This window comes from Porites lutea, chromosome 4 (assembly GCF_958299795.1).
Source record: "Porites lutea chromosome 4, jaPorLute2.1, whole genome shotgun sequence".
Lineage (NCBI taxonomy): Eukaryota > Metazoa > Cnidaria > Anthozoa > Scleractinia > Poritidae > Porites > Porites lutea.
The window spans coordinates 43,640,351-43,667,373 of NC_133204.1; the positions used below are offsets into that span (position 1 = coordinate 43,640,351).

General features: G+C 38.4%; 3 protein-coding genes across 4 annotated transcripts; 2 read left to right on the forward strand and 1 right to left on the reverse strand.

Annotated features, from left to right (window-relative positions):
* Window positions 1-21: 21 nt before the first annotated feature.
* Window positions 22-1,682, reverse strand: LOC140933717 (uncharacterized). The gene has a single exon (XM_073383333.1). The coding sequence runs from the start codon at window positions 1,639-1,641 to the stop codon at window positions 607-609; it is 1,035 nt and encodes a 344-aa protein (XP_073239434.1). The 5' UTR covers window positions 1,642-1,682; the 3' UTR covers window positions 22-606.
* Window positions 1,683-1,734: 52 nt separating this feature from the next.
* LOC140933715 (condensin complex subunit 2-like) lies at window positions 1,735-26,445 on the forward strand. Of its 2 annotated transcripts, none has more exons than XM_073383331.1 (21): window positions 1,735-1,790; window positions 1,902-2,166; window positions 3,676-3,760; window positions 4,502-4,597; window positions 4,972-5,083; window positions 5,441-5,505; window positions 6,204-6,284; window positions 6,950-7,151; window positions 7,584-7,672; window positions 8,095-8,167; window positions 8,904-8,980; window positions 9,456-9,571; window positions 9,940-10,088; window positions 10,987-11,108; window positions 12,502-12,624; window positions 20,913-20,955; window positions 22,318-22,379; window positions 23,430-23,636; window positions 24,683-24,790; window positions 25,325-25,498; window positions 26,189-26,445. In XM_073383331.1, exons 2-21 carry the CDS (start codon window positions 1,946-1,948, stop codon window positions 26,246-26,248), a joined length of 2,265 nt encoding a protein of 754 aa, XP_073239432.1. In that variant the 5' UTR covers window positions 1,735-1,790; window positions 1,902-1,945; the 3' UTR covers window positions 26,249-26,445. The 2 variants fall into 2 exon arrangements, with proteins under 2 accessions (XP_073239432.1, XP_073239431.1); XM_073383330.1 differs by having other exon boundaries at window positions 23,427-23,636; window positions 26,189-26,444.
* Window positions 18,844-19,851, forward strand: LOC140933066 (adenosine receptor A2b-like). Its single transcript, XM_073382583.1, has 2 exons — window positions 18,844-19,421; window positions 19,461-19,851. Exons 1-2 carry the CDS (start codon window positions 18,873-18,875, stop codon window positions 19,746-19,748), a joined length of 837 nt encoding a protein of 278 aa, XP_073238684.1. The 5' UTR covers window positions 18,844-18,872; the 3' UTR covers window positions 19,749-19,851.
* Window positions 26,446-27,023: the final 578 nt, after the last annotated feature.

Here is a 27,023-nt window from a genome sequence, read left to right on the forward strand (position 1 = left end):
GCTTAACTACCATGTGCTGTTTGGAAAATGAGCCTGCGCTCCCTTCCCGAGCAAACTCTCTTCTCGCAGAGGACTGAGAGAGTGGCAGAAATCTCAACAGAACTCAACAGGAGCTTTTTCAGGCACTTTTATTAGATTGCAAACATTTCTCTAGGAGCTCTAATGAACTGCTATCCTTTGAAGCAACATGCAATAATGCTTAGCTGGGCCATCTTGCATACAGTATTAACACTTTTAAACCCTAATATTCTCATTAAAATTCTCCAGACTGATCTCAATACATTTCCTCAAAGAATTAGTTGAGAGAATTTGATAAAAGATCAGATCAAATCACTTTCCCATTTGTGATCACTTTGATAATTCTCAAAACCTTTACTCTTGATTATGTATTGACATTGTTAGGAGAAAATAGATGTTGGTCACTCTGTTCAAACAACTGAATCTTGTGACTCTTAAGTCATTAAGGTTTGAACAGTTGTTTAAACAGTTTTGTTGATTACAGTAGTTGCCATTTCTCCTCCATACCTTTTCCATTATGTCACTCTCAACGGAGAAAGCTTTTCCTCAGAGTAGTAAATAAGACCAACACAAAGATCTTAAAATCTTTCAGTGAACAACGTCAAAATAACAATCAACATCATCAACAAGTTCATAAACACGACCCCTCAGCTTTAAACCACAGTTTCTCAGAAGCTTATTGTACTTCCGGCTTTTTAAAACGATCTGCCATCGCCCAGAAATTCTTTGAACACACTTGATGTCCTTCAAAGCAACAACTGTACTTAACGCATCAATGATCTCCATAACCCTAAAGTGCGGTAAAATTCGTTGACTATTGTAGTACTCGAGCGCAAAAAAGAAGCAGACGGCGTCTTCTCCAAAAGAACTAGCATCTTGCAATATCGGATCGCTATTGCAGTCATCTTCGTTAATTAAATTATCGCATGAGCTTAGGGCAATTTCTTTCTTGCTTACAATATACATTTTATCTAAAATTTTCCCAAGTCTTGAGCGCGATGATTGCTGGTCAAACAAACTTTCTGAATTCCTCTGTGTTTTGTTTACGTTGTCGTCAACCTCGACAAAGGCGGAATTAACTTTATTTTGCTTTTCATTAGCACCCGGGATTCCTTCTTCGTCTACCTTCCTATCATTTTTAAACGAAGGCAAATTTTGTTCGGATCCCGTCTTCACGACTTCTAATGTTAAAGTCTCTGCCTCAATTCCCATGTCGGACAATTCCGTTTGAGTAGCAACAGATGAACTATTTTGCGGTTTGTCCAAAGAAAATTCCTGTTTCCCAGCTTGTGAATCTTGTCCTTTGTCAGACAACCCGTACTTGACATCTATTTTTCTTTTCTGTCTCTTTCTCCTTGTTCTCAATTTCTTTTGCCTCCTCGAAAAGTTCTTTGAATTCAGGTACAAGCTTTCTCGGGAATTTTCTTCGTCCAAGAAAGGTCGGAGACCTAAAATACCACTCGTCAAGTCAACATCGCAGACGCCAAGTTCACTAGCTTCTGATGAAAAGACTTCAGGGAAACATCCAACACATCCAACCCCTGTGCATAATATTCTTCCTTCCGAAGTTTTATGAGTTTCTACTCCAGTTGCCCATCTGTTTGCAGTCACAAAGCCAGCCATCTTGAGGCTTGAGTAAGGGTTGAGTAAGGGCGACTTGAGAGAGGACAAAGTGAATTTCCAGCGGGGAGGGGTGCAAATAAGGTCACGTGGTTATTTGAAGAGACGGTTGTTTTGAGCGCGAAGATTTATAATCGGGAAGAAAATACACAGTCAGTTTCACATCGATTAGTTGCCATTCTACACTGAAAATTTGACCATGTAAGAAAAATTTACAGTCCTCATTCCTTATTGACCGTTAAATTTTGTTTCATTCCTTTCAGGATTCAAAATTGTGTAGAATTGTAGGTGATCGCATGAAATAGCAATGGCGGACGTTGCATCTCCATTTCGAACACCGGACTTCATTTCTCCAAATGCACGACGAAGACGCGGGATTGTTCTAGCAAGCACCCACACACCAACAACTCACTTAGCAGAGAACGATGACGCCGCCGAGAGGAGGCAAAGACGTCTTTCTAAAGCGACATCCGTGACCCTTCAAAGTCCTGCCACACCGAGAAGTGCAAGTCGCCTTGACAGTGAGCGGTAAGCTAGGACAACCAAAAAAAAAGCTTACACCCCCTCTTTTTCTTTGTTTGAAAATCTCGAATTCGTGATGACTGATCTATTGCCAATAAAAATAATCTAGGGCAAGCTGTAGCTATGGCAATAAACAGGTTAAGGTTAAGTCTATTAGGCAAATATTGGAATCCTCAGGGCCGAGTTGTTCGAAGGCCGATTAGCGCTTAACCCAGGGTTAATTTAACCCGGGTTTCCTTTTCTTGTGTTCAAAAGCATTTTCCTGGATAATTTTGTCTCTTATTTTTAGAGCTTCCAATCATCAACTTGTAGACAAAAAGACATAAAACTGAAATTCTTTTTAAGGTTTCAAATCTTAATTCAAATCTCGCACTAACCCGGGGTTATCTTAACCCAGCTTTGAACAACTCGGCCCAGGTTTTTAGCTTTTACTACTGATACCCTTAAGTTGAGAATTGAAAGAGTGGAGCTTCAATTCGTCTGTAACCGGTCAAGTGACAAAACAGAGTGGAAAAACCTTGTGGATTGTTGGTAGAAGTTCGATTTGTGGCATAATAATGTACTGCCTCAATTGGAAAAAGAAAACCCTTTATTATTGTTATTATTATTATTATTATTATTATTTTATACATTGTGTTATATCGAGGGAAAACAGAGGTTTATAGAGACCAGTTAATTTCGCAGCTGTCCTATTAAAACACCCTCTCGGGCCTACAGCTGTATTTCTTCAGAGCTACATTAGTCAAATACCAGTTGACTAACTTGGTCAATGTCCTGATCAAGTATTGTCATTGACTGACATTTTGACCCAAATTTTGTTCATATATTGACCATTGTATTTCATTTTCCCCAATAAATATAAGCCAAACACCCACCAGTATGTGCCTGAGAAGCCATTATACTGATAGACTGGTTGATGGGCGCGATCCATTCAACCAAAATTTCCGGAAATTTTGGTCCAAAACTCAATGGATCAGTTCAGTCCAACTGGAAAAGTTTTGAAAAAACTGGTCCACCTTTTGAGGTGGTCCTCTTTTCCTGGTCAGACCGATCTGAATTTTGGTTGAATGGATCGCGCTCGACATCTATGTTTTGAATTGACAGACAGGCTGTCAACTGATGTATCAACGCAAAGTCAACCGACACATTTTCTTAATTTTACCCTTTCCCATGGAAGCCACTAGTAATAAACTAGAATGTGTGTTAACTTAATTCACATGACTGTATATGTGGTTTAACTCTTTTAACCCTAAGATAAAAAATTTGAATTCTCATTTGTTGCTCCTATTCATTTCCTACATAAGTAGTGGGGAGAAGTTGATAACATATCAAACAAATTCATCTTGTGTGATCATGTCTCTAATTCTCATGACCACTCTGTTTGACAAAGCATTGATATAATTACAAGGAGAAATTTGATGCTGATCTCTCTTAGGGCTTAAAGGGTTAAATAAATACAGTATATAATATTCAATACACCAGACGCATAAAGTTTTAGCAACTATTTGCTTTTAGGAGCCAAACTGGAGGAACCAATGGTTTAACAAATGCCCAGTTGAAAGACCTGTATTCCAATTGCATCAAATTATCAACTGAAAATGTAAGTTAATAAAAAAATTAAACACTTATTAATATTGCACAGTTCCATCAAAAGCACATGGAGGTGAGGCAGCCGAGTGGTTCACACCTTGAACTACGTCTCCATAGATCTGGTTTCAAACCTTGCTTTTGCATTGTCTTCTTAGCCAAAAAACTTTGCTCACTTTGTCTGTATTCACAATGGTGCATAATTAAATCTGGACAAATTACTGCTGGGGAAGGAGGTGCTGAGTAACCTTGTTAAGTCATAGCATCCTGTCTAGAGTAAAGTAGCAGTACTCCATGGTGCTTTATACTACTTAAACTGGGTTAAACTCTGGCACTTTGTAGTGTGTTTGCTATCCTTTAAATGTGGCTATCAAGTTTAGGCTAAGTTAAGAGAGAGAAATTATGCAGGGGTGCCCTGATTGCTTCACAGGGGTTTATACGTATTACTGAGCTGTTGCTTGTCATGGCTTCTGCTTATAAAGTGTTTTTCTTCTCCTTACCCTGCCCTCCCCCATGGTAAGAATGTCAGTTGCTACTGGTCAGCAGTGTGACAGTGCCGGGGTGGATGCCACTCACAGGGTTGTCATGGTTACCCATTCCACTTGTCTGCAGTTCCATGCACCACCAGCTTCTCCAGCACCTCCCCCATGCTGTTTATTTTTTTAAAAACAAATGCAAGTAAAAGTGCAAGTTGAAACAGAATGATAATATTCAAAAAATAAGGTTGTTAAAAATTACTCTCTCATCTTTGTAGAAAATCAATGCAAAGAATGCTTTTGGCCTACACCTGATTGACTACATGCAAGACTTAATCAAGACTGTCAAGGAAGGAGACATGACCAACTTTCAGGTACTAATATAGCACTTCTTTAAACACTTCAGTCACATTTTATTTACTTTAAATGTCTTTTAAATAAAGTTGGAGTTAAAAATGCCCTCTGAAAACCTATTGACTCTAACCTTGTACTCATCAAACTCTACTTGTTGTTCAGCCAGCTGAAGCTGTCTGTAATTTTTCATGTATTTCAGTTATTTACCAACTCTTCAGTTGTTCAGTTGAAATGTTACATCCAGTGATTTTTACCACAATTTTTCTTTCTCTCATGAGGCATCTAACGAAAGAAGCACAATGAAAAAAATGACCTATGGTTGGCAGCTATTGAGTATTCTTTGCAACTTTCCCGTTATTAAAATTGTGTCACGTTTCTGTTCCCATTTCCACAGGTTGCAAGTTGCACATTAGATGCAAGTGCTAAAATCTATGCTGGTCGAGTTGATTCCATCCATGCACAAGCCTACAAAATGTTAGGAGGTTTAGGAAGAGCTGAGAATCAAGGTTCTATTACATGGAAATATATTATTTTGTAAAATATATTGCATAAGTAACCTAACTAACCACTCAAAGGGAAAATGAGAGATCATAGCTAAGATAATGCTTTAAACAGGTTCATAAGAATTGCACCTGACTAGTAAAAACCTTTTAAAGCCCCAAAAAGATTGACCAGAGGAAAATTCCTTCTTTTGCTTTAAATCGTTTTTGGTTATACATGTAGTTTTCAGAAAATAATGTCTTCCTGTTTTGTGGTTGTTGTTGTTGTTATTGTTTTTTGTTTTTTTGCTCTGGTATATCATTCTTTATCTCAATAATATCTCAGATGGTATCAAAAACAAAAGGTGTTTTTTTTCTTTCAAGATGGAGATGAGAATGCTGTTGAAGGAAATGGAGAAGAACAACAAGGGCCTCAGAAAACAAAGAAGGTACAATACAATAATTCTCTTAAATATAGGTTAAGTTTAGAGACAGTTAAACTTATTGTGTGTATTATTTACAGTTTACTTGAAATGTAATTGACAGGGGTGCTTTAAATAGTATTTGGCATTAATACTAGTGATTCCTACTCTTATTTTCCCATTCATCCCCAAGCGTGTACAAGACAGTTTGTATGTGGAGAATCTAGCAGTTGATTTGAAATCACCTAAGGCTTTATTCTAGGTCACACTTTATTTAGCTAGTTAGGCTCTACAAGCATAATATAAAGCTGAACCAAAGAGAAACTGTCAAAATTGTGTTTTTTCTTTTGGTCTGATACTTGTTGAAAGTTGAAAGTATTATTATTAGTAACTTGGGCTCATTACGATATTCAATTTAATCATAGCACTCGGAAAAAATTCCAGCACATCCTTTGGGTAAGCAGCTCTCCTGTTTTGTTTGCCGAGGGCATTAACAACTTGCTTCTTTTAGCTGATGATTAATTTTATTTGGAGGGTGACTTACCTGGACCCTTCCCCATTAGGAAAGTGAGATTTAACAGTTACTTGCCAAAGCAAGAAAAGACTGCTCATTGTGGACAATCAGACGGGAACTTTTTTCGAGCCCTGTAATCATGATTGGTTTTATACTTAATCCCGTTCTCAAGGCTTGTTTGGATTGAATTGAAGTGGTATTTTTTTTCAAGGCTGCCAATCATAAGCCAGGAAATACCATAGAGACAAATCTTAAGAACCTTAATGTCAACCAGTTTGACTTGGCTTTTGAGGTAAGTGGTTAGCTTGTGATATTTAGTATCAAATTTTAAAAGACACAGTGAATTAACTATTGGAAGCAGAATTTACAAAGGGTTTTCATTTCTTGAAATTTATGGAAAAAATGATAAAAAGTCTGGAGGATTTTTTTCCTTCAAAACTGCAACAAGAATATTATTGTTCAGTGAATTTTTTTTTCCAGAAACTAGTCAATCACTGCACCTTGTGTATCTGACCTTGGCCCAATTTCCACATAAAATGGCAAATGAGCTTTTAAAGTTACTTGCCCAGTTACATGACTAGGACTGCTGAACAGGGCTTTTTTCGTATCTTGTTTTTGCATGTATCATCCATGAGCAATAGGTAAACACTGAATCAGTAACTTATTCTGCATTGGTAATAACATCGACAAGAAATGAGCAGAGAAATATTAATTTTCACACTGATGATGTGTCGCTACCCAGGTCAGGGTGCCTATGATTGTTGTGAGGGAAACTTGCTTCAGCCAATCAGAAGCACTGCCCAGATCTTGGTAGCGACAGGTCATCAGTATGAACTCATTGTAGTCGTTCCTTAGATGACATTTCACAGAGAAACAAACCAGTGGTGGTGTCTCAAAACATCAGTATTTTCTCAGGCTATGCCAGATGTTTTCTGTTCTATTCCTCCATTATAATAGGTTGATCCATTGTTCCACAAGACATCAGCTGCCTTTGATGAGGGGGGCACAGGCGGTCTCCTCCTGAATCATCTGTTTGTCCGTGATGACAGCTGTGAGCTGCTTCTCGACTCTGCATCAGTTACCATGACAACAAGGGATGTGTCATCAGAAGGGCAAACAACACAAGATAACAGTATGGTGGACCTGTCTGAACTCCGAGGTGAAACACATATCGTTTTGCACTTCACTATAACTTGTTTTCTTTTACTTGTACCCTACTATCATAAGAAGCTCCACAAAATGTTCCAGCCCTGGCAAATTTTTCTTTACTGTTAATATCTGGATCTCTAGCCTGTTCCAGGCATCTAGATAGTAGAGCGCTTGTGAAAAATTGACAAGGGGAAAAAAAACGAGGGGAGACCAGTTTCCCGTTGCTTTTTTTACCCTTGTTTTCCTTTTGTGCTTGCCATTATTTAACTTGCTCCCCACCATCTGAACACCTGGAGTTCACAGGCTACTGGATCTCTAGTAATGAACCAGTCACACTTTTTTAGTATCAAAAGAGGCACAAATTCCAAAGATAATGGGATTGCAGCAGGCAGTTCCATCAGGCGAAATAAATATAATGTATATCGTAGCTGTTTTATTGCAGATGTTTACAGACGTGTAAACTTTGAAGGACTACAGATCTGTCCACATTTTGCTGATTTCGAATTTACCAATTGGACAAGAAATGGTGAGGTATGATGCTGCCAGTTAAGGTTAATTATTATGTTAGAGAATTCCCAGCAAAAGAAGGCAGCAATTTTTAGAAGACACTACCTTCCATCTTGATGTTAATCAAACAACTATGTAAACGGTTATTGTTAATTTTAGAGGTACAAAAAAATCTGTAAGTAGCTCTACTTCAGTAAAATGTTGAAGTTGGATGATCAGTAAAGTTTTTATAACTGGGTGAAAGGAATTAGGTGTTTTTATTTTGTCCTTGTGACAACAAATGCCCCTAAGTGTCTATATGTTTTGAACAATGACTGTTGCAGATTCATGACTGTTAATGACAACTTCTTTTATTGTCTCTTAAGTAGAGGTGATGATAATTAATTTTATTCTGACTGTAAAACGTTACATAATTATATTATACTGCTGTTGTAAAATCTCTACAGGTCAATACTAACTACAGCAGAATGATGGCAGAAATGGAAAATAATGAGCATGCTTTTGACATCAATGCACCAGGTGAGAGGTGAACCAAGAGATACATTGCCCCTTTATCAGTTTGGTTTAGAAGATTGAGTAGAAGTTCTCAGACCAAGCCTCACCAAATAAGCCTCTGTATGGTTTTTATCTGTTGATGTCGATTTTGTTATGCATTTTCCATCAGGCAAAATCATCACATATTCTAAGGATTGTTTTAATTGCTGGCGCTACTAGCGAGCAAGTGCAACCACAATAACAATGGAAACGAGAAGATAAGCAAAATAAAAACTCTGAAGTGCAGCACACTTTTTGGCAGGTTTCCTTGCCCTCATTGCATGACTGGCGATGTCAAACATGATTGAAATGGCAATGCAATCATCGCTTCTTTGATTTAGTCAGGAATACCCATACAGAGGCTCACCTATCATAGGCCTATCGACTTAGCACACAGAAAATACGAAGTTTCTTGTGGACATGCACCTTCATTCTGAAGCACTTGTTGTCATGTGTAGTGCACCATCATGGAAAACCCTACAAAAAAGAGTCTCATGCATGAAAGTTAATTACCAGCTAATGCTTTTTTTTCCTTTAAAAAATGATTTTTTTTGCCCTGTTATTTCCTTGACATTAAGGAAAACAGGTTCTCAAAACTTTTGGAAAAAAAAACTTTCAGTTATGAGTTAAAATGATATTAGTTTTAGACTGAACTGCTATGATAGTGTAGTTGATTTTAATATGGAAACTAGCTGCCCTGTTTTGCTATCAAATTCTACAGCTACTGAGCCAGAATGTGATTACCCAGAAGCAATGGGAGATGACTATGGCGATGATGACTTGCCTGACACTGGAGATGTAAGTATCCAAATTGTCATCTGTGATCAGTGGAGGGAGATCATTAGGCTGCCTGTATGATTTGCTGGATTTAATTTGCAGATCTAAATGTGACTGAAGGATTAGGGTTTAAATTATTGCTAGACCTTTTGTCACACCAGGAGCACATCTACAAATTAAACCTTGTGACTTTCAAGGTTGACCTTCAGTAAGTAGCAGTTTTTTTGGTTTCAAGGTCAAGTACAAATCTAGAAAGCTGTGCAGTATTTCCTACTATTATGTGAAAATCAGCCCTGGTTATTAAATCTAAAGAATTTGAACTTTGAATGTGATCAAGCTAACAGGATACTTCTGTATTTTTAAAGCTGATCGAGAAAAAGTAACTCAAAGATTCTCTTTCACTCACCAACAGCTATCTATTGTCTCTTTACTTTTTTGTTATAAGATTTTCTTTTATCTTCAGTACATGATTTTGTTTGTTTGTTTTGTTTTACAGGATGTTGAATATGGAAGGGATGGCTGTGAAAATGTTTTTCACAATCCTATATGCAATGCATCACTTGCTTTTACAGATGGTCAAGAAGCTAGAATGGTTACTTCCCAGGATGCAAGGTGTGCATTATTGAAAAGCTTTAGATGAAAATGTCAATATTGTTAATAGTTATTACACGTTTTAAGTCATTTCTAGGAATTCTCCTTTCTTAAGTAAATTTAGCTCTGATCACAGGCAGGGCTGTGCTCTAAGATCGACCAGTGGCCATGGTATCTTACTTTTGCAGGGTTCGCAAAGTCTTGAAAAGTCCTCGTAGCTTTATTATTTTGCACCCTCTCTCCGCTCGGGCCACAAATAAAATATATGCCCTCCAAAAGTCATGTGATTGTCCTATTAACTATCGCCATTTGGAAGCAAAGGGCTGAAGAACTGATCTGTTCACTAATTTACCAGCTCCAATTAATTTTATTTTTCTTTTTGCTCGCAGAGTAACTCTAGGTTCTGCAGCCACCACGGCAGGTAGCCTATGTCTGGAGCTGTCTTCTCAACCAAGTGATTACTCATACTTCAAATCTGACTTCATGTCAACTTGGGCCGGACCTCAACACTGGAGACTCCGCTCCAAGTTCTCTAAAGGTACTTATGCATTACTACGGTCGCCAACCCCAGTGTGTGATATATTGTGGTTCGGCGGTGAAGTAACCGTATTTGAATCCGTTTTTATCTGCGTCTTAAGGTGATGTTACACGGGACGATTCGCAACGACGATTTTTAGCGCAACACAGCCTTTAAATGCTGGAACAATGTTGTAACCATTCGAAAAAAATTGTCGCAACAATGCTGCAACGCTGTGTTGCGTTAAAAATGGTTGTTGCGAATCGTCCAGTGTAACATCGCCTTTAGTCTTCCCGGCTGTCAGAGCCCAACTTGGCATTTTGGATACCTTTTTGGTACTTAATTTCGCGTTTTTCGCGATTGCAAACAAAACGCGAAAATAAAGAACCGCAAATATAAATCCTCGCGAAATTTAAGCGGGCGAAATTAAATAATCAGATAGAAAATTCAAATCATAGAAAAAAATATTAAGTTGAAATAGCAACATCATATAGAAGATATGTAGGGACAATATAACTTGTTAACTGGTTAGACTGGTTTACTTCACTTTGAAGATACAAAACGGAACTAGGTAAAATTTGTAAAGCTTTCACACATTGCTTTTCCAGTTTAACTAGAAATTTGCAAACTTCGAAACTTTTTTTACAAACAAAATGAAGTTGAGAAAGCTTAAATCGCCAATTTTAATGCCCTTTTCTCATATTTGAGTGTGGAAATCGCGGAAATAAAACCCCGCGAAATACTCTCTCGCCAAAATCGCCAAATTAAATACCCGCGAAATTAAGTACCATTAAGGTAATGCCTTACGGGAGGTTCAACCTATGAAAATCAGTGTAACGGCAAATAACCACACTGAACTTTCCTTTCCAAGTCTAAATATTGACCTATCGCTTTTTTTTCTCATTAATACACAACTTAGGATTGGCAAACTCTATATCAACGGCTGACCAGCAAAACAAGAAAAAGCGAGCCAGAAAGGAGCCGTTTACCATCAAGTTTGACAGTGAAGTAGATTTCACGACCAACTTTTCAAAAGGAAGGGTATGTTCCCTTATTTTTTGCACCTTCGAAAGAGGCTTTATAATAGCACTCTTCGTGCGTACACGGAGGAATTAAAAGCTTTTTGACCACTGTTTTTCCCTGCCATGATCTTCAGGAATAGTGTCAAGGGCAAAAATAGACCTAAAAGGTAACAGTCCAGAGTATGCAGGCGTTCCTCATTTTTGTACACCTTCCTTCTACCGAAGCAAGTTTCCAAAGTGATGCAGTAGTGTGCAGCAGGATAAATATTGTTCAGCAAATGCTCCGCAACTAATGAGACGACGGCGAAGACAACGAGAACGGCAAAAAACCAACAGGTTTAGATAAGCAAAATAACAACTGTGCACGTGCATCACGCTGTTTTGCCCATTTCGTTGCCGTCGTTGCACGACCACGACGTGAGACTGCCTAATTTCACGTTTTATGTGGAACGTGAACTGAAGAAGATTTTCATTTTTTTATTTCTAAACTCAGAAAAAGACCTTTAGAATTTAACTCCAGAAAAATTCGTCAACATGTGACAAATTGAGAGCGGTGAAGTTTGAAACAACGCAAATGCTGCACTTCTTGAGTGACGTTTTCGCAGCCGTCGCCGTCGTCGCTACTGCTTCGCTTATTATAAGCTCCCGATTTTAAAAGGGGTCTGAGTGTCAAGTAATGCTAAGATGATAATGAGACGGATTTTAAACGAGTTTTCAAGTCTTCTTTTCATTGTTGTATCATTGTTTAGGAACAAGGGTTAACAGAGTCTGTTGGTGCGCGGCCTTCTTTGCGGAAGGTCCGGATTTCGATTGCCAGGAGTGACCCTAAATCCTTGCTTGACTTCTTTCCTTCCGTGTAGCTTTAAGTAGTTTTAAATTGACCCGTGAAACGAAGCACTGATGAAGAGAGGAAGGTAAATGAGCGTACCAGACTCTCAATTCAAGTGAATTCATTTTCTAGAATTGGAACAAAAATATGGAATGAATTGCCGGAAACTTAAGGAAAACTTTCAAAAAATGCCTTTAAGAGGAAAATAAAACGAACACTTTTTGAGATCCTAGCGTCAGAAGACTGTTATATTGATCTCCCAATATAGTATTAGTATTCCATTAGTTTATCAGTAGTCTCTGGTCATTGTTGCCAATTTTAGTTTCTTTAGTTCTCTTGTTACTTTTGGGTGTATTTTAATAGTTGTATTTATTTCCTGTAAACATAACCCGCCTAGATTAGCTTTACTTCCCGCGGGCATGTTATAATTCTACTTTTACCTTAAAACACAATAAAAAATGTATGTATGTATGTGCCGTTTGCTTCGTCAGTCAAATGGGTACTGTTACGAGTTACCGACGTAAAATAAAGACCCTTTACCTTTTTGAACTGCCTTTTATTGTTGTATTTTTTTTTCTGCCAGGCTGCTACGACCTTGTCGAAATCTACTCTTGCAAAGTACACAGCAGACAAGACTACGTTACCCGAAGACCTTCATTACGATGCGGATAAGCTTTATAGACTGTTTATCAAACCAAAAATCATGGTGAGTGCATTATTAATTGATGTGACGCTGTGCCAGATAATCAAAGGGACACAGATTTAATAGGGGCAAAATACCACAGTCACACCCGGACATGCGTATTGAGTTTATCGCTTACGGTCCGCCATTTTGGATTTTTAAAGTCTGAGGAAAAATTACATGCGCACAATCATGTGCTAATTGTAGACATTTTACCCCGTTCAAATAGTGAAAGTTTTCCATACGTTCAGATACGATTTTATTACTAAAAAAAACAGTTATTGTAGCAAAATAGCGTGCCGTGTTTGATTTTGATATGTCTGTCATCCTCACCGTGTTTGACCCTTGAACTGCAGCCCTTTACTTAAGTTTTCAGCCGCTACACACCGGTTTCACTTCCTTGGCTTTTTGCTGCAGTCACTGTTCCCACCCTTCTTCCTCTTTGTCTGCTTTAGTCTTTATATCAATAACACATGTATCTGTGACGTTTTTTTCTGAGAGCTCGCTTAATGGACACCATGGCATGCCCCTTGGTATCCATATTAACCGTCTTCCACTGCATATTAAACGCAGCTTTGTCTGAAGTGACCACCGATTCTCATGTTATTAAAAGATGCGAAATTTTAGTTACTGTTTACTATAGTCACAAATTGCTAATACCGTAAATAATCAATTTGACGCCCCCTCTAACGCCTCTTGTCTAGACTAATAAACGCCTCCCTTGTCGTTTTAAGCTTGCACTAGACTAATACCAATTAGTCTAATAGACGCCCCCATGACAATTACTCAAAATACTGCTCTAGCAAATAGAGAAAAGGAGTTTCTTGTTTGAGGTTGAGAGAGAGCGATATGATCTCTGAGCGGCCTAGACGTGCTAATGGCTGGACAAGATATTAGAGAGATTAAACTTCACGTATACGGCAAACATCAGATTCAAGTTGACAATATCTCAAAATAGAAAATTAACCGATAAAAACAGCTGAAAACAATTGTTATGGATAAAAAAAATTGCGTGAAACTACTAATTTATGTGTAGAAATAATGAACAGTAAACGACAAGTAAAGGAGAAACTTGGTCACGTGGTACAAATTCGCGTTTGCCGTTTTGACGTAAACGTGATGCTTAACCTCTCTATTTTGCTTTTTATACCCTATATTGATATTATTTCCGAAAACATATCACTGTAGTTTTGTTGAGCTTGTTACAGTTTAATGAGAATAATCGCCTCCTGTCTATTAAACGCTTCCTCTTGGACCCCTAAATTAAATAAACGCCCCTGGCCCAGGCAGTGTTCTCCCTAAATTTTAGCTCAGCAGGTAAGGGCTCATTTATGGACGGTAAGGCAAAAAATATATACTTTTCTAAGGGGGGGGAGGGGGGCAGTGGAGTGAGGGACACGGACCCGCCCTCACTGGGAAATTTTTTATTCCCATATTTTAAGACCTATTTTACGCAAATCTGCTGTCGTTATCTTTAGACCGTAAATTAAAACGTTTGATTCCAATAATTTTACTATGTCTCCAAAATGCATGTCCCTAAAAAGGAAAGCTGCACATACAGAACTAGTACAGAACCAAAATTATGCACGCGCAAAAAGTGGCGTAAGAAGTTGCTGCGCCGCAAGAACATGCAGGCCACCGCAAGAAGTGAAAGTGCCGTATTTTTGCGGACCCTTTGTGGTTTACCCGCAAGAACTTTGAAAAGAAAGAAGTCAAAAATCTTCACCGCAAGAAGCTAGAAAATTACCGCAAGCCTCAAGAAGGCGCATGAAGTTCTTTATAAGTGTTAACCTGAAAGAAGTTTGTAGTGTTTGTCGCCTTTTTGTTACAACACCGTTTTGTAGCGTTGATACTAATTCACTCTGTGGCAGCAAAAGGTAATCATGAAAGGACACACGTAAAAAGTTGCCTGGGAAAGCGAACAGCTTTCTCTGCTTTTTCTGCGAAGTGAACACTTTAATCGTTCAGCTTTTCCAAAGTTAGATAAAGCGTGTGAGGCGTTTGTTTAACAAAACAATCTGTAGTTTCGAACATTTCGATTATTTGGATCATTTCATAGTACAATACCATAGTCTCGGCAAAACAAACCAAAGGCGTTGAATTTCTGCCCACAAGAAAACATGAGAATTATTATTACTTTATTGCGCTAATTTGAAAGAGCCTTTGGTGAAAATATTCCTTACTTTACTTTAGCATGTTTTTTTTTTTTTTTCCAAGAGCGCTTTAAGTTGACACAGTTGCACGTGCGGTCTCAGATTACACGGCTCTTTTGCGAAACATACTACGATCGTTCCTTAGTTTTTGAAGCGCTGCTTTTTTTTTTTATCAAAATTGTACACATGTCCTCGCTTAAAAGGTTACTTTTGCACAAGATAGTTTTAAGAAATTCTTGTGGTTAAATTTATAACCGCAAAAGAAGTTCCTGCGTCTTGCTGGATTCAAGCGCAAGCGCCCTGCAAAAAGCCGCACGAAGTTGCCAGCTTGCGGACGCAAAAAGAAGTTCCTGCACGTGCATTATTTTTGGGCTGTACGTTTTGTACTTAGGTAGCTATACTTTTCCATATATTTATTCACTTTCTGGTGAGGATCGGATCGGATCACAACTTGCATATTTTTTTTATAAAAAAATTATTTAATTTTGGTAAACCTTTAAGCAGTTGCAGGCGGTAAGAAGTGTTGCTTCAGGCGGTAAATTTTACCGGTTACCGCCTGATAAGGAGAACACTGCCTGGCGGCTATTAGGTTTTCAAAACTGAAGCTTTTTTATTGATGTGGAAGTGTATGTTTTAAATGACCTGTTTCGCTTTTTCGTTTATTGTAGACAGGCTGTAATGTTAAAGTTTGTCGTAGATTAATTATTAAGAGTCTATTGATTTCAACACGGTTTTGTATAAAAAAAGGGGGGGGAATGGGCAAAGGAAAATCATGCTGGATAAAATCCTGTAATGCTAAAGGTGATTTTTAGCACAACACAGTGCTGCAATGTTGGAACAATGTTGTAAACATTCGAATCAATGTCGCAATAATCGTCTCGTGTAACATCACCTTTAGCATTGCACGATTTTATTTTTTGTTTATATGTATATTAACCGGAGCTTTGCTTTTAACCCTGGCTAAATTTATATATTTTCACATCGCGCAGAGTGCTTATTGTTCTAGCGACATTTACTTCCAGTTCAACAAAGCTCGTAGATCTGTCATATTACGCGCAATCATGCAGAGATTCTATGAAAGCGCTTTAAGGTGGCCCGAACCTATTTATATGCGTGTTGGTTATGTTTTTGATTTGCGTTTTTCGGAATGAAAGATTCCACCGATTTCATTGATTTTTGGCATACCAAATAAATAATGATGGAACCTTTAAGAAAATGTTATTTGTTTTCTTGTCGATATAAAAACCATTGAGATATCGGCATATATTTAAAACCACATTTTTACTAAAAATGTAAATAACTTCAAAATCCCATGACAGATTTTTCCCTAACTTCAGGAAATAAGCCTCAGAGCTCTCTAGATTTACATCTGCAAGTTTGAAGGCAATCGTGACCGTAGAACTCGCTGCACAAAATGCTGGTCGAATCTAACCTTAAAATGCTACGCTAACACATTTGTGAAAGTTGACGCAAAAATAGAGGTAGAGTGCCGACAGACTATCTCCTATCTGAAAGGATATTCCTACCTAAAGCTTTATTTCAAGAAACAGAGTAATCAGAAACCTACGGCGAACATAGTTAGCACTACAAGAAGAACAACTTTATGCTGAGTGCGCGGTAATATTAAAGAACTTCTATTCATCAAACTTACGTTGTATTTGTCCCTCTCTTTTGGAAACAAAGCAAAATAAAGCGTTCTTGGAAAAACTGTCAAGAGTTTTTAGCGTCGCAGGTTCCCGTTTTGAAGAGAAATAAGGCCACCAACTCCAGTACTTTTAACCATCCATTTTTCAGCTGCAATGAAAACCCTTGTATTTGGTAATTTATTCAAGCTTTTTAGACTTGCCGTCACATTCGCACGGGAAGTTTATTACTTGGGAATAAAGATGAAGACAAATATGACAATCGTCTTATTCTTCTCATTATCCCCAACAGCAAACTGCCCGTGCGAATGTGATGGTAAGTCTTAAAAGCGTGAATAGATTACCAGATACAAGGGTTTTCATTGCAGCTGAAAAATGGATGGTTAGAAGTACTGGAGTTGGTGGCCTTATTCGGCACTCGGCTTAAAATTGTTCTTCTTTAAGTGCTAACTGTATTCGCCGTAAGTTTCTGATCACTCTGTTTCTTGAAATAAAGCTTTTGGTAGAAATATCCTTTCAGATAGGAGATAGTCTGTCGGCAGTCTTCCTCTATTTGTGCGTCAACTTTCACAAATGTGTTAGCGTAGCATTTTAAGGTTAAATTTGACCAGCATTTTGTGCAGCAAGTTCTACGGTCACGATTGCCTTCAAACTTGCAGATGTAAAACTAGAGAGCTCTGAGGCTTATTTGCCGAAGTTAGGGAAAAATCTATCGTGGGATTTCGAAGTTATTTACATTTTTCGTAAAAATGCGGTTTTAAATATATGCCGATATCTCAAAGGTTTTTATACCTACAAGAAAACAAATAACATTTTCTTAAAGTTCCATTATTCTTTATTAAGGATGCCAAAACTCATAGAAATAGGTTGAATCTTTCATTCTGAAAAACGCAAATCAAAAACATAACCAACACGCATATAAATAGGTTCGGGCCACCTTAACCATTGGTTGCCAAGAATGTGCGAAGATGCTCATTTTAATGGCAAACTAAACAACGAATGCAGTACGTTATTGTTTCTTTTTTTGTATGTGTGTGTGTCCGTGACATTTTTTTCTGAGAGCTCGCTTAATGGACACCATGACATACTCCTTGGTGTCTGTACTAACCTTTTTCCACTGTATGTTAAACGCAGCTTTGTCACAAGTTACCACCGATTCTCATGTTATTAAAAGATGCGAAATTTTAATTACTATTTACCATAGTCACAAAATGCTAATGGTACCGTAAGTAATCAAATTGACGCCCCCCTCTAACGCCTCTTGTGTAATAAACGCCCCTCTCTGAGCGTACGTGTCATCTAATGAAAAAAGCCTTAAACATCTGTCTTGGAAGCAGCAGGGTAGAGTCCAACTGTCTGTGTTAAAAAGACCCTTATATCAACAATTCTATAGATTTGTAAACATGTACCAGCAGAGGTGAAATGCTCTAGACTAAACATTGATTTTAAAAAATGAGCAGGAGTTTCGCCGAGAGTTTTTATACCTGATAATACACGCCTGCGAGTTTTTTGAACGCCTTCAAAACGGCTCTGATATATATCAACTCATTCTAATATTTAGAATAAAACATTGGACGTAAATTTTAGCTGTGTCTTATCAGATGTAAAGACACTCATTAGACATTAGGACGGAATCCATCAGGAAATTGAGTAATTTTAATTTTAAGTGGACAAAAACCTTTTACCTTGTACCGCGGCAGTGTTAGCTCAGTCGGTAGAGCGTTTTGACTGCAGAGCGGGAGGTCGCGGGTTCGATTCCTGAGGCCGGACCAATACTCAGGGTCTTAAAATAACCGAGAAATGAAGGTACTCCCTTTGCACTGCAACAGGCTAGACCTTCGCGTGGCTCGGATGACCACGTAAAATGGCGGTCCCGTCTCCAGTTGGAGACGTAAAACATAGTGTCCCCAATTAGTACTTTCGTGCTAAATACATTGACACTCAAATAAAGTGCTTTCTTTTTTTTTTTTTCTTTTTTTTTTTTTTTTACCAGAATCATTTAAACAATATTGCATTCTTTTTTACATTTTTCAAGGGCTATAGATACAATGAGTTATCTGCAATAACACCAAAGACAATTTGTCACGGGAGCCCGAGAAAATAAATTTCAAATTTCACAAGAACTGTGAAAACCCATGTAAAATTCTGAAAATTTCGTGTGTAAGATGTCATTTTGTGAAATCTGACATTTATTTTCTCGGGCCCATAAAAAGTTTTCTTTGGTGTTATTGCAGATAACTAATTACATCTATAGCCTTTGAAAAATGTAAAAAAGAACGCAATATGCTTTAAATTATTCTGTTACAAGGTTTAAAATTACTCAATTTTCTGATGGATTCCGTCTTAATTTCTCTTGTTTTTTCTTAATGAATTTTTATTGACTTTTTGAAGATCGGTCCATATTTTCCGTCGATATCTTTTTTTTTAATTTGGTGATTTTAGATAGCGCAACCCATTTCTTTTACCGAGCTTGACAATGAAAGAAGATAAAGATCTTTACTCGTCGTACATTGCCAACTGCGTCTTCGACGCCTGCTCATCGTATGTAGCCATCATGCTGAACAGTTTAACAATTTACGCTCTAAGAAAAACTTCGTCGCTGCCCAAATCTTTAAAAACACTGCTTATGAGTCTGGCTGTTTCTGATTTAGCTGTTGGCTTACTGGCACAACCGTTGTACATCGCTGTAACTGTCATTGATTTCGAGCCAGAATCCCAAAGCAATCGGTATTTTGATGTCACTTACAAAGTGTACTTGTTCGTAGTTAATTTACTTACTTTTGCTTCATTCTTTGGAGTGATGGCTCTAAGCGCAGACCGATTCTTGGCGATCCATCTTCATCTTAGATACCAGGAACTTGTGACATACAAGCGAGTTGTTATGGTGGTGTTTACGATGTGGGCTGTTAGCACCGGTCTCGCAATATTGAGACTGTGTATTCCAAAAAGTATTTGCTACCTGATTTTCGACGCGATTTACGTTTGCTGTTTCTTAGCTACAACTGCTTTTAACTACAAGATATATGTAACTTTACGACGCCACGCAAACCAGATTTAAGCTATGCAAGCCCAGCAAGCACCACAAGATGGCGAAATGGCAAATACAGCAAGTCTAAGAAAATTTGCTGTCGGAACATTGCTCGTGTATCTAGCTTTTGTTATTTGTTATTTGCCAGACTGTTGTAGGTTAGTTATATTTGCAGTCTCGAAAAGCAGTACCTCTAATGAGATTTTACGTCTATACACTATGACTTTGTGGTTTCTTAACTCGTCTTTGAATCCCGTGATTTACTGTTGGAAGAAGAGACCTGTTCGACTCGCTGCAGTAGACATATTACGGAAGATTTTGTGAAGCTTTTATAGTTTATTAGGTAACTTTCCTGAATGTGCGGTGTATTTTAGTAAGATCACACAGCCATTGTTAAACTCGCTGACAAATGATGAGCTTTTTCTATCGCACTCTGTTATAATTGTCGAACTTTGTTAGAAAATTGTCGCATTTTGTACAGAACACTTGTCTTGTAGCACTTTCTAGCTGTATTCGTCGCTTTTTGTTAAAAATTGTCGCACATTGTAATAACACCTCTTGCATTATGTGATAAAGACAGAAATAAACTTGAGTGTTTTTTTGTCTTGTTGGCAGAAATGAAGCTACTATTTGCTAAACACAGAAATTCATCTTTGCAAACGTGTCTGCAGGATATACACAGGTTTTATTGAAAAAATAGGTGCCTCTATAATGTACTGGCTAGCTGTATAGTATAGGCCATAAGACTTTTTTTCTCATGGGTCCTAGATGTTAATTAGCCAGGTTTAAAGATGAACATGGCCTACGTCTTTGAACAGATGTTTGGCAAGATGGCTATAGCAGGAAGGAAGGGTGGCTCGAAAAGCAAGTAGATCTTTTCTTTAGCCTTCATGTGAATCTCATTCTCTCCTTCCACTAGTAAACTAATTATAAACAATTGGCGGCCTCTTCCCTCTGCTCAATCTCCGAGTGGTATCAATGCACGTCAAGTCTGCTCCAAGTAACAATTCTAAACTACAATGTTCCAACGCTCACATTCATTTTGCTTTCCCGGGGCCACTTTTTACTCGTTTTAGTTAATTATTTTCTTGTAGAATGTCTTACCTGGACCTTTTCCCATTTGATTAGACAAGTAAGATTTGAAAGGTACTTGCCCAACAACAAAACGGATCCGCTTGTCCCGGGCTACCGAACGTGACTTTCTTTTTGAGTAGTGGGTTAACTTTGACTGAAATAATGTTGGTATGCAGTTCTCAAGAACTAGTTATGTTATTGAAATCATTTGTCTTCATCAGTTGACAATAAGTGCCTTATTCATTGTACTAATCTGCTGCTAAAAGACCTACTCATTCACCTTTACTGCTATACTTTGAGTCAAACATGACATAAATCGCGAAGTGCTGTACTTTCCTGTGGTACTTCATGAAATACTTAGCTTACTGGTTAGTATTTGTTTTTTGATTTCCCTATGACACATTAATTTCTCAGGTAAAGCGACAAGTGCAAGCACAAACAGAACTCAGAGACGACGGTAAGTGCGCCGAATAGGAGGGTGAGCTAAGCGGCCTTATGACCTGTTCACTTGAAAAACCTTAGCAAAACATAGAAAAACACATAGTACCATGTGAAAGTACTGCTGGAGAGGTTCATTTGAATGGTAACACCATAGGATTTCATCCACATCCTAAGTTAAATATACGAGACATGTCTCCATAGTTGACTGTGGAAATAACAGAGCTAGCTATTTCACTTGCAAAAGCTCTTAAGAAAGTTACCACAAAAAAGAATTTGTGTTACAAATTATGACTTGTTGGTAAGCAAACAGCAATAATGAAACTACGGCACCTTAGATTTGATTGTTACTTTTTAACGCTCAATACGTGCTTGGAAACCGCCTTGCGTAGAAAATATTGCACCTTTCGAGTCTTATTATGGATGTATCATTTTTTGGGTCCCCAATAGACCCAATGCTAAAATGGCTGCCTGATTAATATTCTACTGTTTAACAACTGCATCGCTAAAATAGAGGTTGGGTGCCTGAAGTATCCAGGGGCTTCCACTATTGGCAGCCAGCCCCTAGATTGAAATAATGCCCCATGACTGGCACAACAGCGCAACCCAGCCATGAGCCCCTACACGAAAGGAAAGGAACAGGCACCCGTCACACTGAAAACATCAGTGGAGAAAAAACAACAAAGCCTAGGGGAAGGAGAGGGGGAGGGGAAAATGGCTGTCAGAACCCAGCACGAAGGAAACTGAACGCGCCAATGAATCGCGTGATCGATGTAGTCAGCTACTGGGCATGCGCATGCCAAAGACCGCTGACCACTGGCGCTTAAGGCGCTCTTAGTTGTTAAATCCTTTAAATTGCATTTAAATTTAAATTAGCCTAACCGGCCTCGTTCTTCAGTACAAAATTAAAAAATAAATTATCTCAAGCTAGGCTAGTCAACTTAATTTTAATTAATTAAACAAAAGAATATTAATCCAGCAGCCACTTTATGGGGTCCCTCGGGTTCTTCAATCCCGTAATCCCGATGGTTATTATTAGCATCCCACCTCGCACGCATACCTTCAACGGTAATGTAGGAGCTGTTCGCAAGATGTGTCCTCATTGGTCGCAGAAAACAATAACACATCATTGTTCATCATTACTTCCCATTGTTTCACGGTTAGGGTATCGAACCAATTGGCCTTTAGAGTTAGGAGAGCTGCTACATGACCCACCTTCAATCCCGAATCTTGCCCCGATTTTGCTTTAAATTCCCGAATCCTGAACAGCCTTTTAGGGACCCTCCATTTTGTTGCTTCTGTCAGTCGTTTTTTTTTTGTCTTGTCAGCCTCACTGCATGCCTATGGTAATTAATTGTTGATTTTTTGGATTTGCCCGTAGGTACAGCATGGTACAACTACGACAATGCCAACGACTGTGCCAATTACTGCCCAGATCTCCAAGTAAGTACTCGGTGCGTAGTTGGTTGTGGACGGAAGCTGGTAACAAGGTTACCGCTCCTGGGAACTTATGATGTAACGTAACGATATAGGCAGCTCTCAGCTGACGTATTGCTTATCAACAAATGGTTAACTTAACCCTCTGATTAATGAACGATATAATCAGTTTGTTCTATATCTTAGCCAAATCTTAGTCATTTCTCGCTCTATGATTGGTCAATTTTTGGTCCGTGGCGTAATGTATGAACTGATTTTCAAAAGGAACATGTATTCCTTCTCCTTTAATTTTGCTGCTGCAACTAACAAGTCGATCTCGACAGAAAAAGCCATTAAATGAAGTGTAATTGTAATTTTTAGTCTTTCCAATTCTTATAAGGCGCATTGGTCTGTTTGCTCTAATAATAATAATGATGATGATAATGATAATGATAATGATAATGATAATAATAATAATAAAACAATCAGGTGCATATTTCTTGTTCTACTAAAAAAAAAGCCATATAATAAATATCTTTTAAAAAATAACCATTATTTTCGCAGCCCGTATAGTCCATTACTCTTTCTTGCATGAGAATTTATGGACTAGGGACCATATTATCCAACAACGTTGACGTCCGTGAAAACGTCTCTGAAAAAAAGACTTGTTATCCATTTAAACTTTTTCGCGATTATCCCAAGTCGTTCTGTTACTTAAAAGAAGGGAATTTAGGAAGGAGCCGAGGAGAGTGGAACCGCACCCCAAGATGGTAAAATTTATCGCTTTTCCGTTCCCGTTCTCAAGTCAACTTGGTCATTTCACGTCGTAGTCGTGCAGGGACGACAAAGAAATGTGGAGAAAAGCGTGTTGCGCGTGCAGAGTTGTTGAAGAACTCATTGCACCTATTGATTTTTAACGTTCCCGTCGCCGTTGTAGTTTCGTTAGGTCCCTACTCAGGAGGGACAGGCATACCAATTTTGTAGTTAACGGTAACGAATGTATTCATATTAAACACCTTGACTAAAATTATCTTTAGTGATAGCCACGCCAATTGAATTCTTTTGTTCTTTCAGGAGGGTGATGACGGCGATGATGATGATGTGTTCGATGGTGGTGATCGATCAGGAGATGTACCGGGTGGAGATTTCACCCAAGGAGAGTTTCCCATGTCTCAGGATACCACCTTTGGTGACTCCTCGTCCCAGGCTCTTAGCTTCACGAACGAGAGCGTAGTGGATCAGACGCTCTTTACAGGGGATGGCCTGGTTGCGCAGCCTAATAAGGTACTGTCGTACATCAACTTGTGGACCAATCAATGAATAGGCCATTTCCCAGTTCCAAAGACTCCCACTTCAAAACAAGGCAAAGTGCAAACCTTTCTTGTAAAAATGATTTTTGCATGAGATTAGTATAGGTAATGGCATGATTTGTAGTGATATTTGGCATAATTACCACGAGTGATATTTCGAAATTGTTATACGTAATTTCACGAGCCGTTAGGCGAGTGAAATTTGAGACAATTTTGAAATATCACAAGTGGTATTTATGCCAAATATCGCGTACAAATCATGCTATTATTTGTTTATACTACTACCCACACAAGGTTTGTAATTTTCACATGTAGGTATTTCAAATTAAGCTGAACTACCACTGCTCTAAGCCAAACAAATTGCAGAAATTTCTCAAGTAGTACTATAAAATAATTAATTAAAATCATTTTTATATCAATGCCTTCGCACTCAGCGTCGCTTTGAAACAGAAGCTCGAGGCAACTATTACTTTTTCATTCATGACACGTATTTAAAGCCTAAAGCTTAGGGTTAGGTACTTCATTGATGGAAAAGCGACAACGGTTTAGTCAAGTTCGTCGCCTTCAACCTCAGGGCTTCGCCTTGTCTGTTTAATCCTTCTTTCATTACTTTAGGTTAATTGTTAATTGTTCGGAAAGAGCGGGGAAGTTTCCCCGGTGGTGTGGTCTACCTACCTCTGTTATTACTTTATCACACATGTCTTACAGTAAGCTCTTAAATTGACCGATAGCAGCAGCTAGTGTCTTTCTTGTAGCCCATGCTGACGTCTGAGTTTTCTTTTCATATTATTATATAATGTAAATAGGACGCGCACTTTTGTCCTTTCCTCCTCGGCTTATTACAACATGATCATAGTCTCTTGTTTGACCACAGTAGGTTAGAAGAAATGAAGGGAACGAATTTTGTTTTGTCTGTCTTGCTTTCGTATTTGTTTTCTCTAAAATTCGTGAATAGTACCTTTTTTTAACTCGGAGCTAATTGTTGGGTTAGTTGTTAATTCTATCGCTTTATTCTCCCAGGTTCAGAAAATCGATATTGGATATGCTAAAACCGCGAAAAAGATGGACGTAAAAAGGCTAAAGAGCGTTATGTGGGGTCTTCTCACTGATAATAATCAGGAAAACAAGGTTTGTGAATTTTGACTCCTCATTACAGCCTTATACTAAATTACGTTAACTCCTTTTCCTGCTTGAGATGATATTTTTAAAAGTCGTTGGCGGAAGTTTAGACCTATGTTTTAGCCCAAGATGCAGATGCTTGTGATGAGTACCATAAGTAAACAGTCATTAAGAGCCCTAGCCTGTGCCAGGCTGTCAATCAGTATAGACGAGCGAAAAAAGCGCGCGAGAGGGGGTGGGGTGGACACTTGCTTACTTAGAGGACTGAAATCTCGGTTAATCTTTCAATTTTTTTTTGTCACGTGAATCCATTGTAAAGGAATAATAAAGACGTGTGTTTTCGCTAAATTGGAGAGTAGGAGTTCAAAGACCAAACGGATAAAAAATTTACATTGATCTTTAACGTTGTGGACCTCTTTGTACCGTTTGACCACTTTTGGAATATTACTCTTCACGGGAGCGTATTAAATACCCAAAAAAACTGTGCAGCAGTTGCGATGCATGCATCTTCGTTTACCTGAAAACCTTTTACTGTGCTTGCAGGAAAATGTTCCTGTAGACGAGCAAAGGAACGAAAAAGAAGAAAGCGAGGTCTCGCAAATTTGCTCGTTCAAAGAACTGTACGATAAACTGCCTGGCAAACTTTCTAAGAACATGTCCAAGAACTTGTCAGTGTCCATCGCTTTTGTTTGCATTTTGCATCTGGCAAATGAGAAGGTAAGCTTTGTTCTTCTAGGTGTACCACTCAAGGCAGATGGCAACTATAGGTACTTCTACAAGTGCGTAGCAAATCCGGGTTGGTACTTTTATAATGGCCTATACGGGTAGGCTCCTCTCGAAAGGGGTACCTTTTTCAGTCTTCATTTATGTAAAAATGTGGGAATTTTACTGATCGAAGTATACCAAAGAGTTAGGAAATCTGTCTATTTGGTCTGTAAAAGACTTAGAAGGGCTAGCTAGCTAGGTATGTGAAAGATCCCATTTGTCAATAGAAGGTATACCTTAGCTTTTGTGTCAAAAATGGTATGTAAAAGGGTAAGGGGTTGGACCTTGGGGCGGAGCTTCCCCCCTCCCCCTTACAAAACTTTGTGGAGTTCTCACGGGGGGGGGGGGAGCAAAAGAGTTGGAAGTCATTAAAACGTCGCATAAAAAAATACAGAAGAACAATGGATTATGGTCCTTATTCCGAGTCGGCCTTTTCGCGGGCGACAATTCGTTTTCTTTTTGAATAACGCAGGGAGTCATGGGAAGGACCGCAACTTCGTGCGCTTCTCAACCACTCTTGTATCTAAAGTATTGACCTCACTTCGCTAGTAGCAAGGTTGTTTTTCCCCTCTCCATGAGTTTTCTGATGATCCTTTCTAAATAATTCTCCTCTTATCATTTCTGTATTCTTTTCTTTCCTAGTGTCTAAAGATGACTGGAGATCCAGGAATGTCAGACTTTTTCATTTCACAGGATGTATAATTTTTCATACAGGCAATACAATATTAATCTTATTTTCCGTTTTTAACAAATGCTATTAGACTCGAGAAAGAAGTCTGGAAACAGAATTGAATCATTTCAGGGTGTGTCAAATGTACCACAAGTTTCGAAATTTGCAAACTTTGGTTGTAGTAAGTAAAACAATGACTTCGGCAAAGGTCTTCGACAACCTGTGATCAAACTGAAATAAAGAGTCAAAGTCTTACTCCTTGATCTTTTCTGAGTTGGAGACCGTTTTCTTGGGTGTTTCTTTGTGTTGCGAGAACCAATGTTGGTCAGCTTTTGGGTCGGTGTTAGACAAAATGCGCAGAGAAACAAGATATTTCTTTGACCAGAAATTTTCAATGAAATCTCCCACTATCCACCCGTCTTTCCATAAGGGTAATTTTCGAAAACATTTTGCGCTAAAACTAAGCCTATTAAACGCCCAGCAAAGGAGTAAGAGTTGGGAAGAAGGGCAAACGTAGCTGGAGGAGAGAAAATCGAGAAATGTTGCCTTCTAAACATACCCGACCTTGCAAAACAAAAGTCAGTGGCTCTAACAACAGAATGTAACTAAAGCTTCCACTCTGCTCGTAGAGAAACTTTTTGGCAGTTTTGCATGAGTTTTGGGTCCGTTTTTTCAAATACCTACTAGCATTTTCGGCAAAATACGTTATTTCGTGAGTATGGAACTCAACTGTTTCTGATGCTAATCAACCTATAGCTTTTGTTTCAACCACTCTACAACGGCCACCTTCTTCTGTCTCCAAGGTGG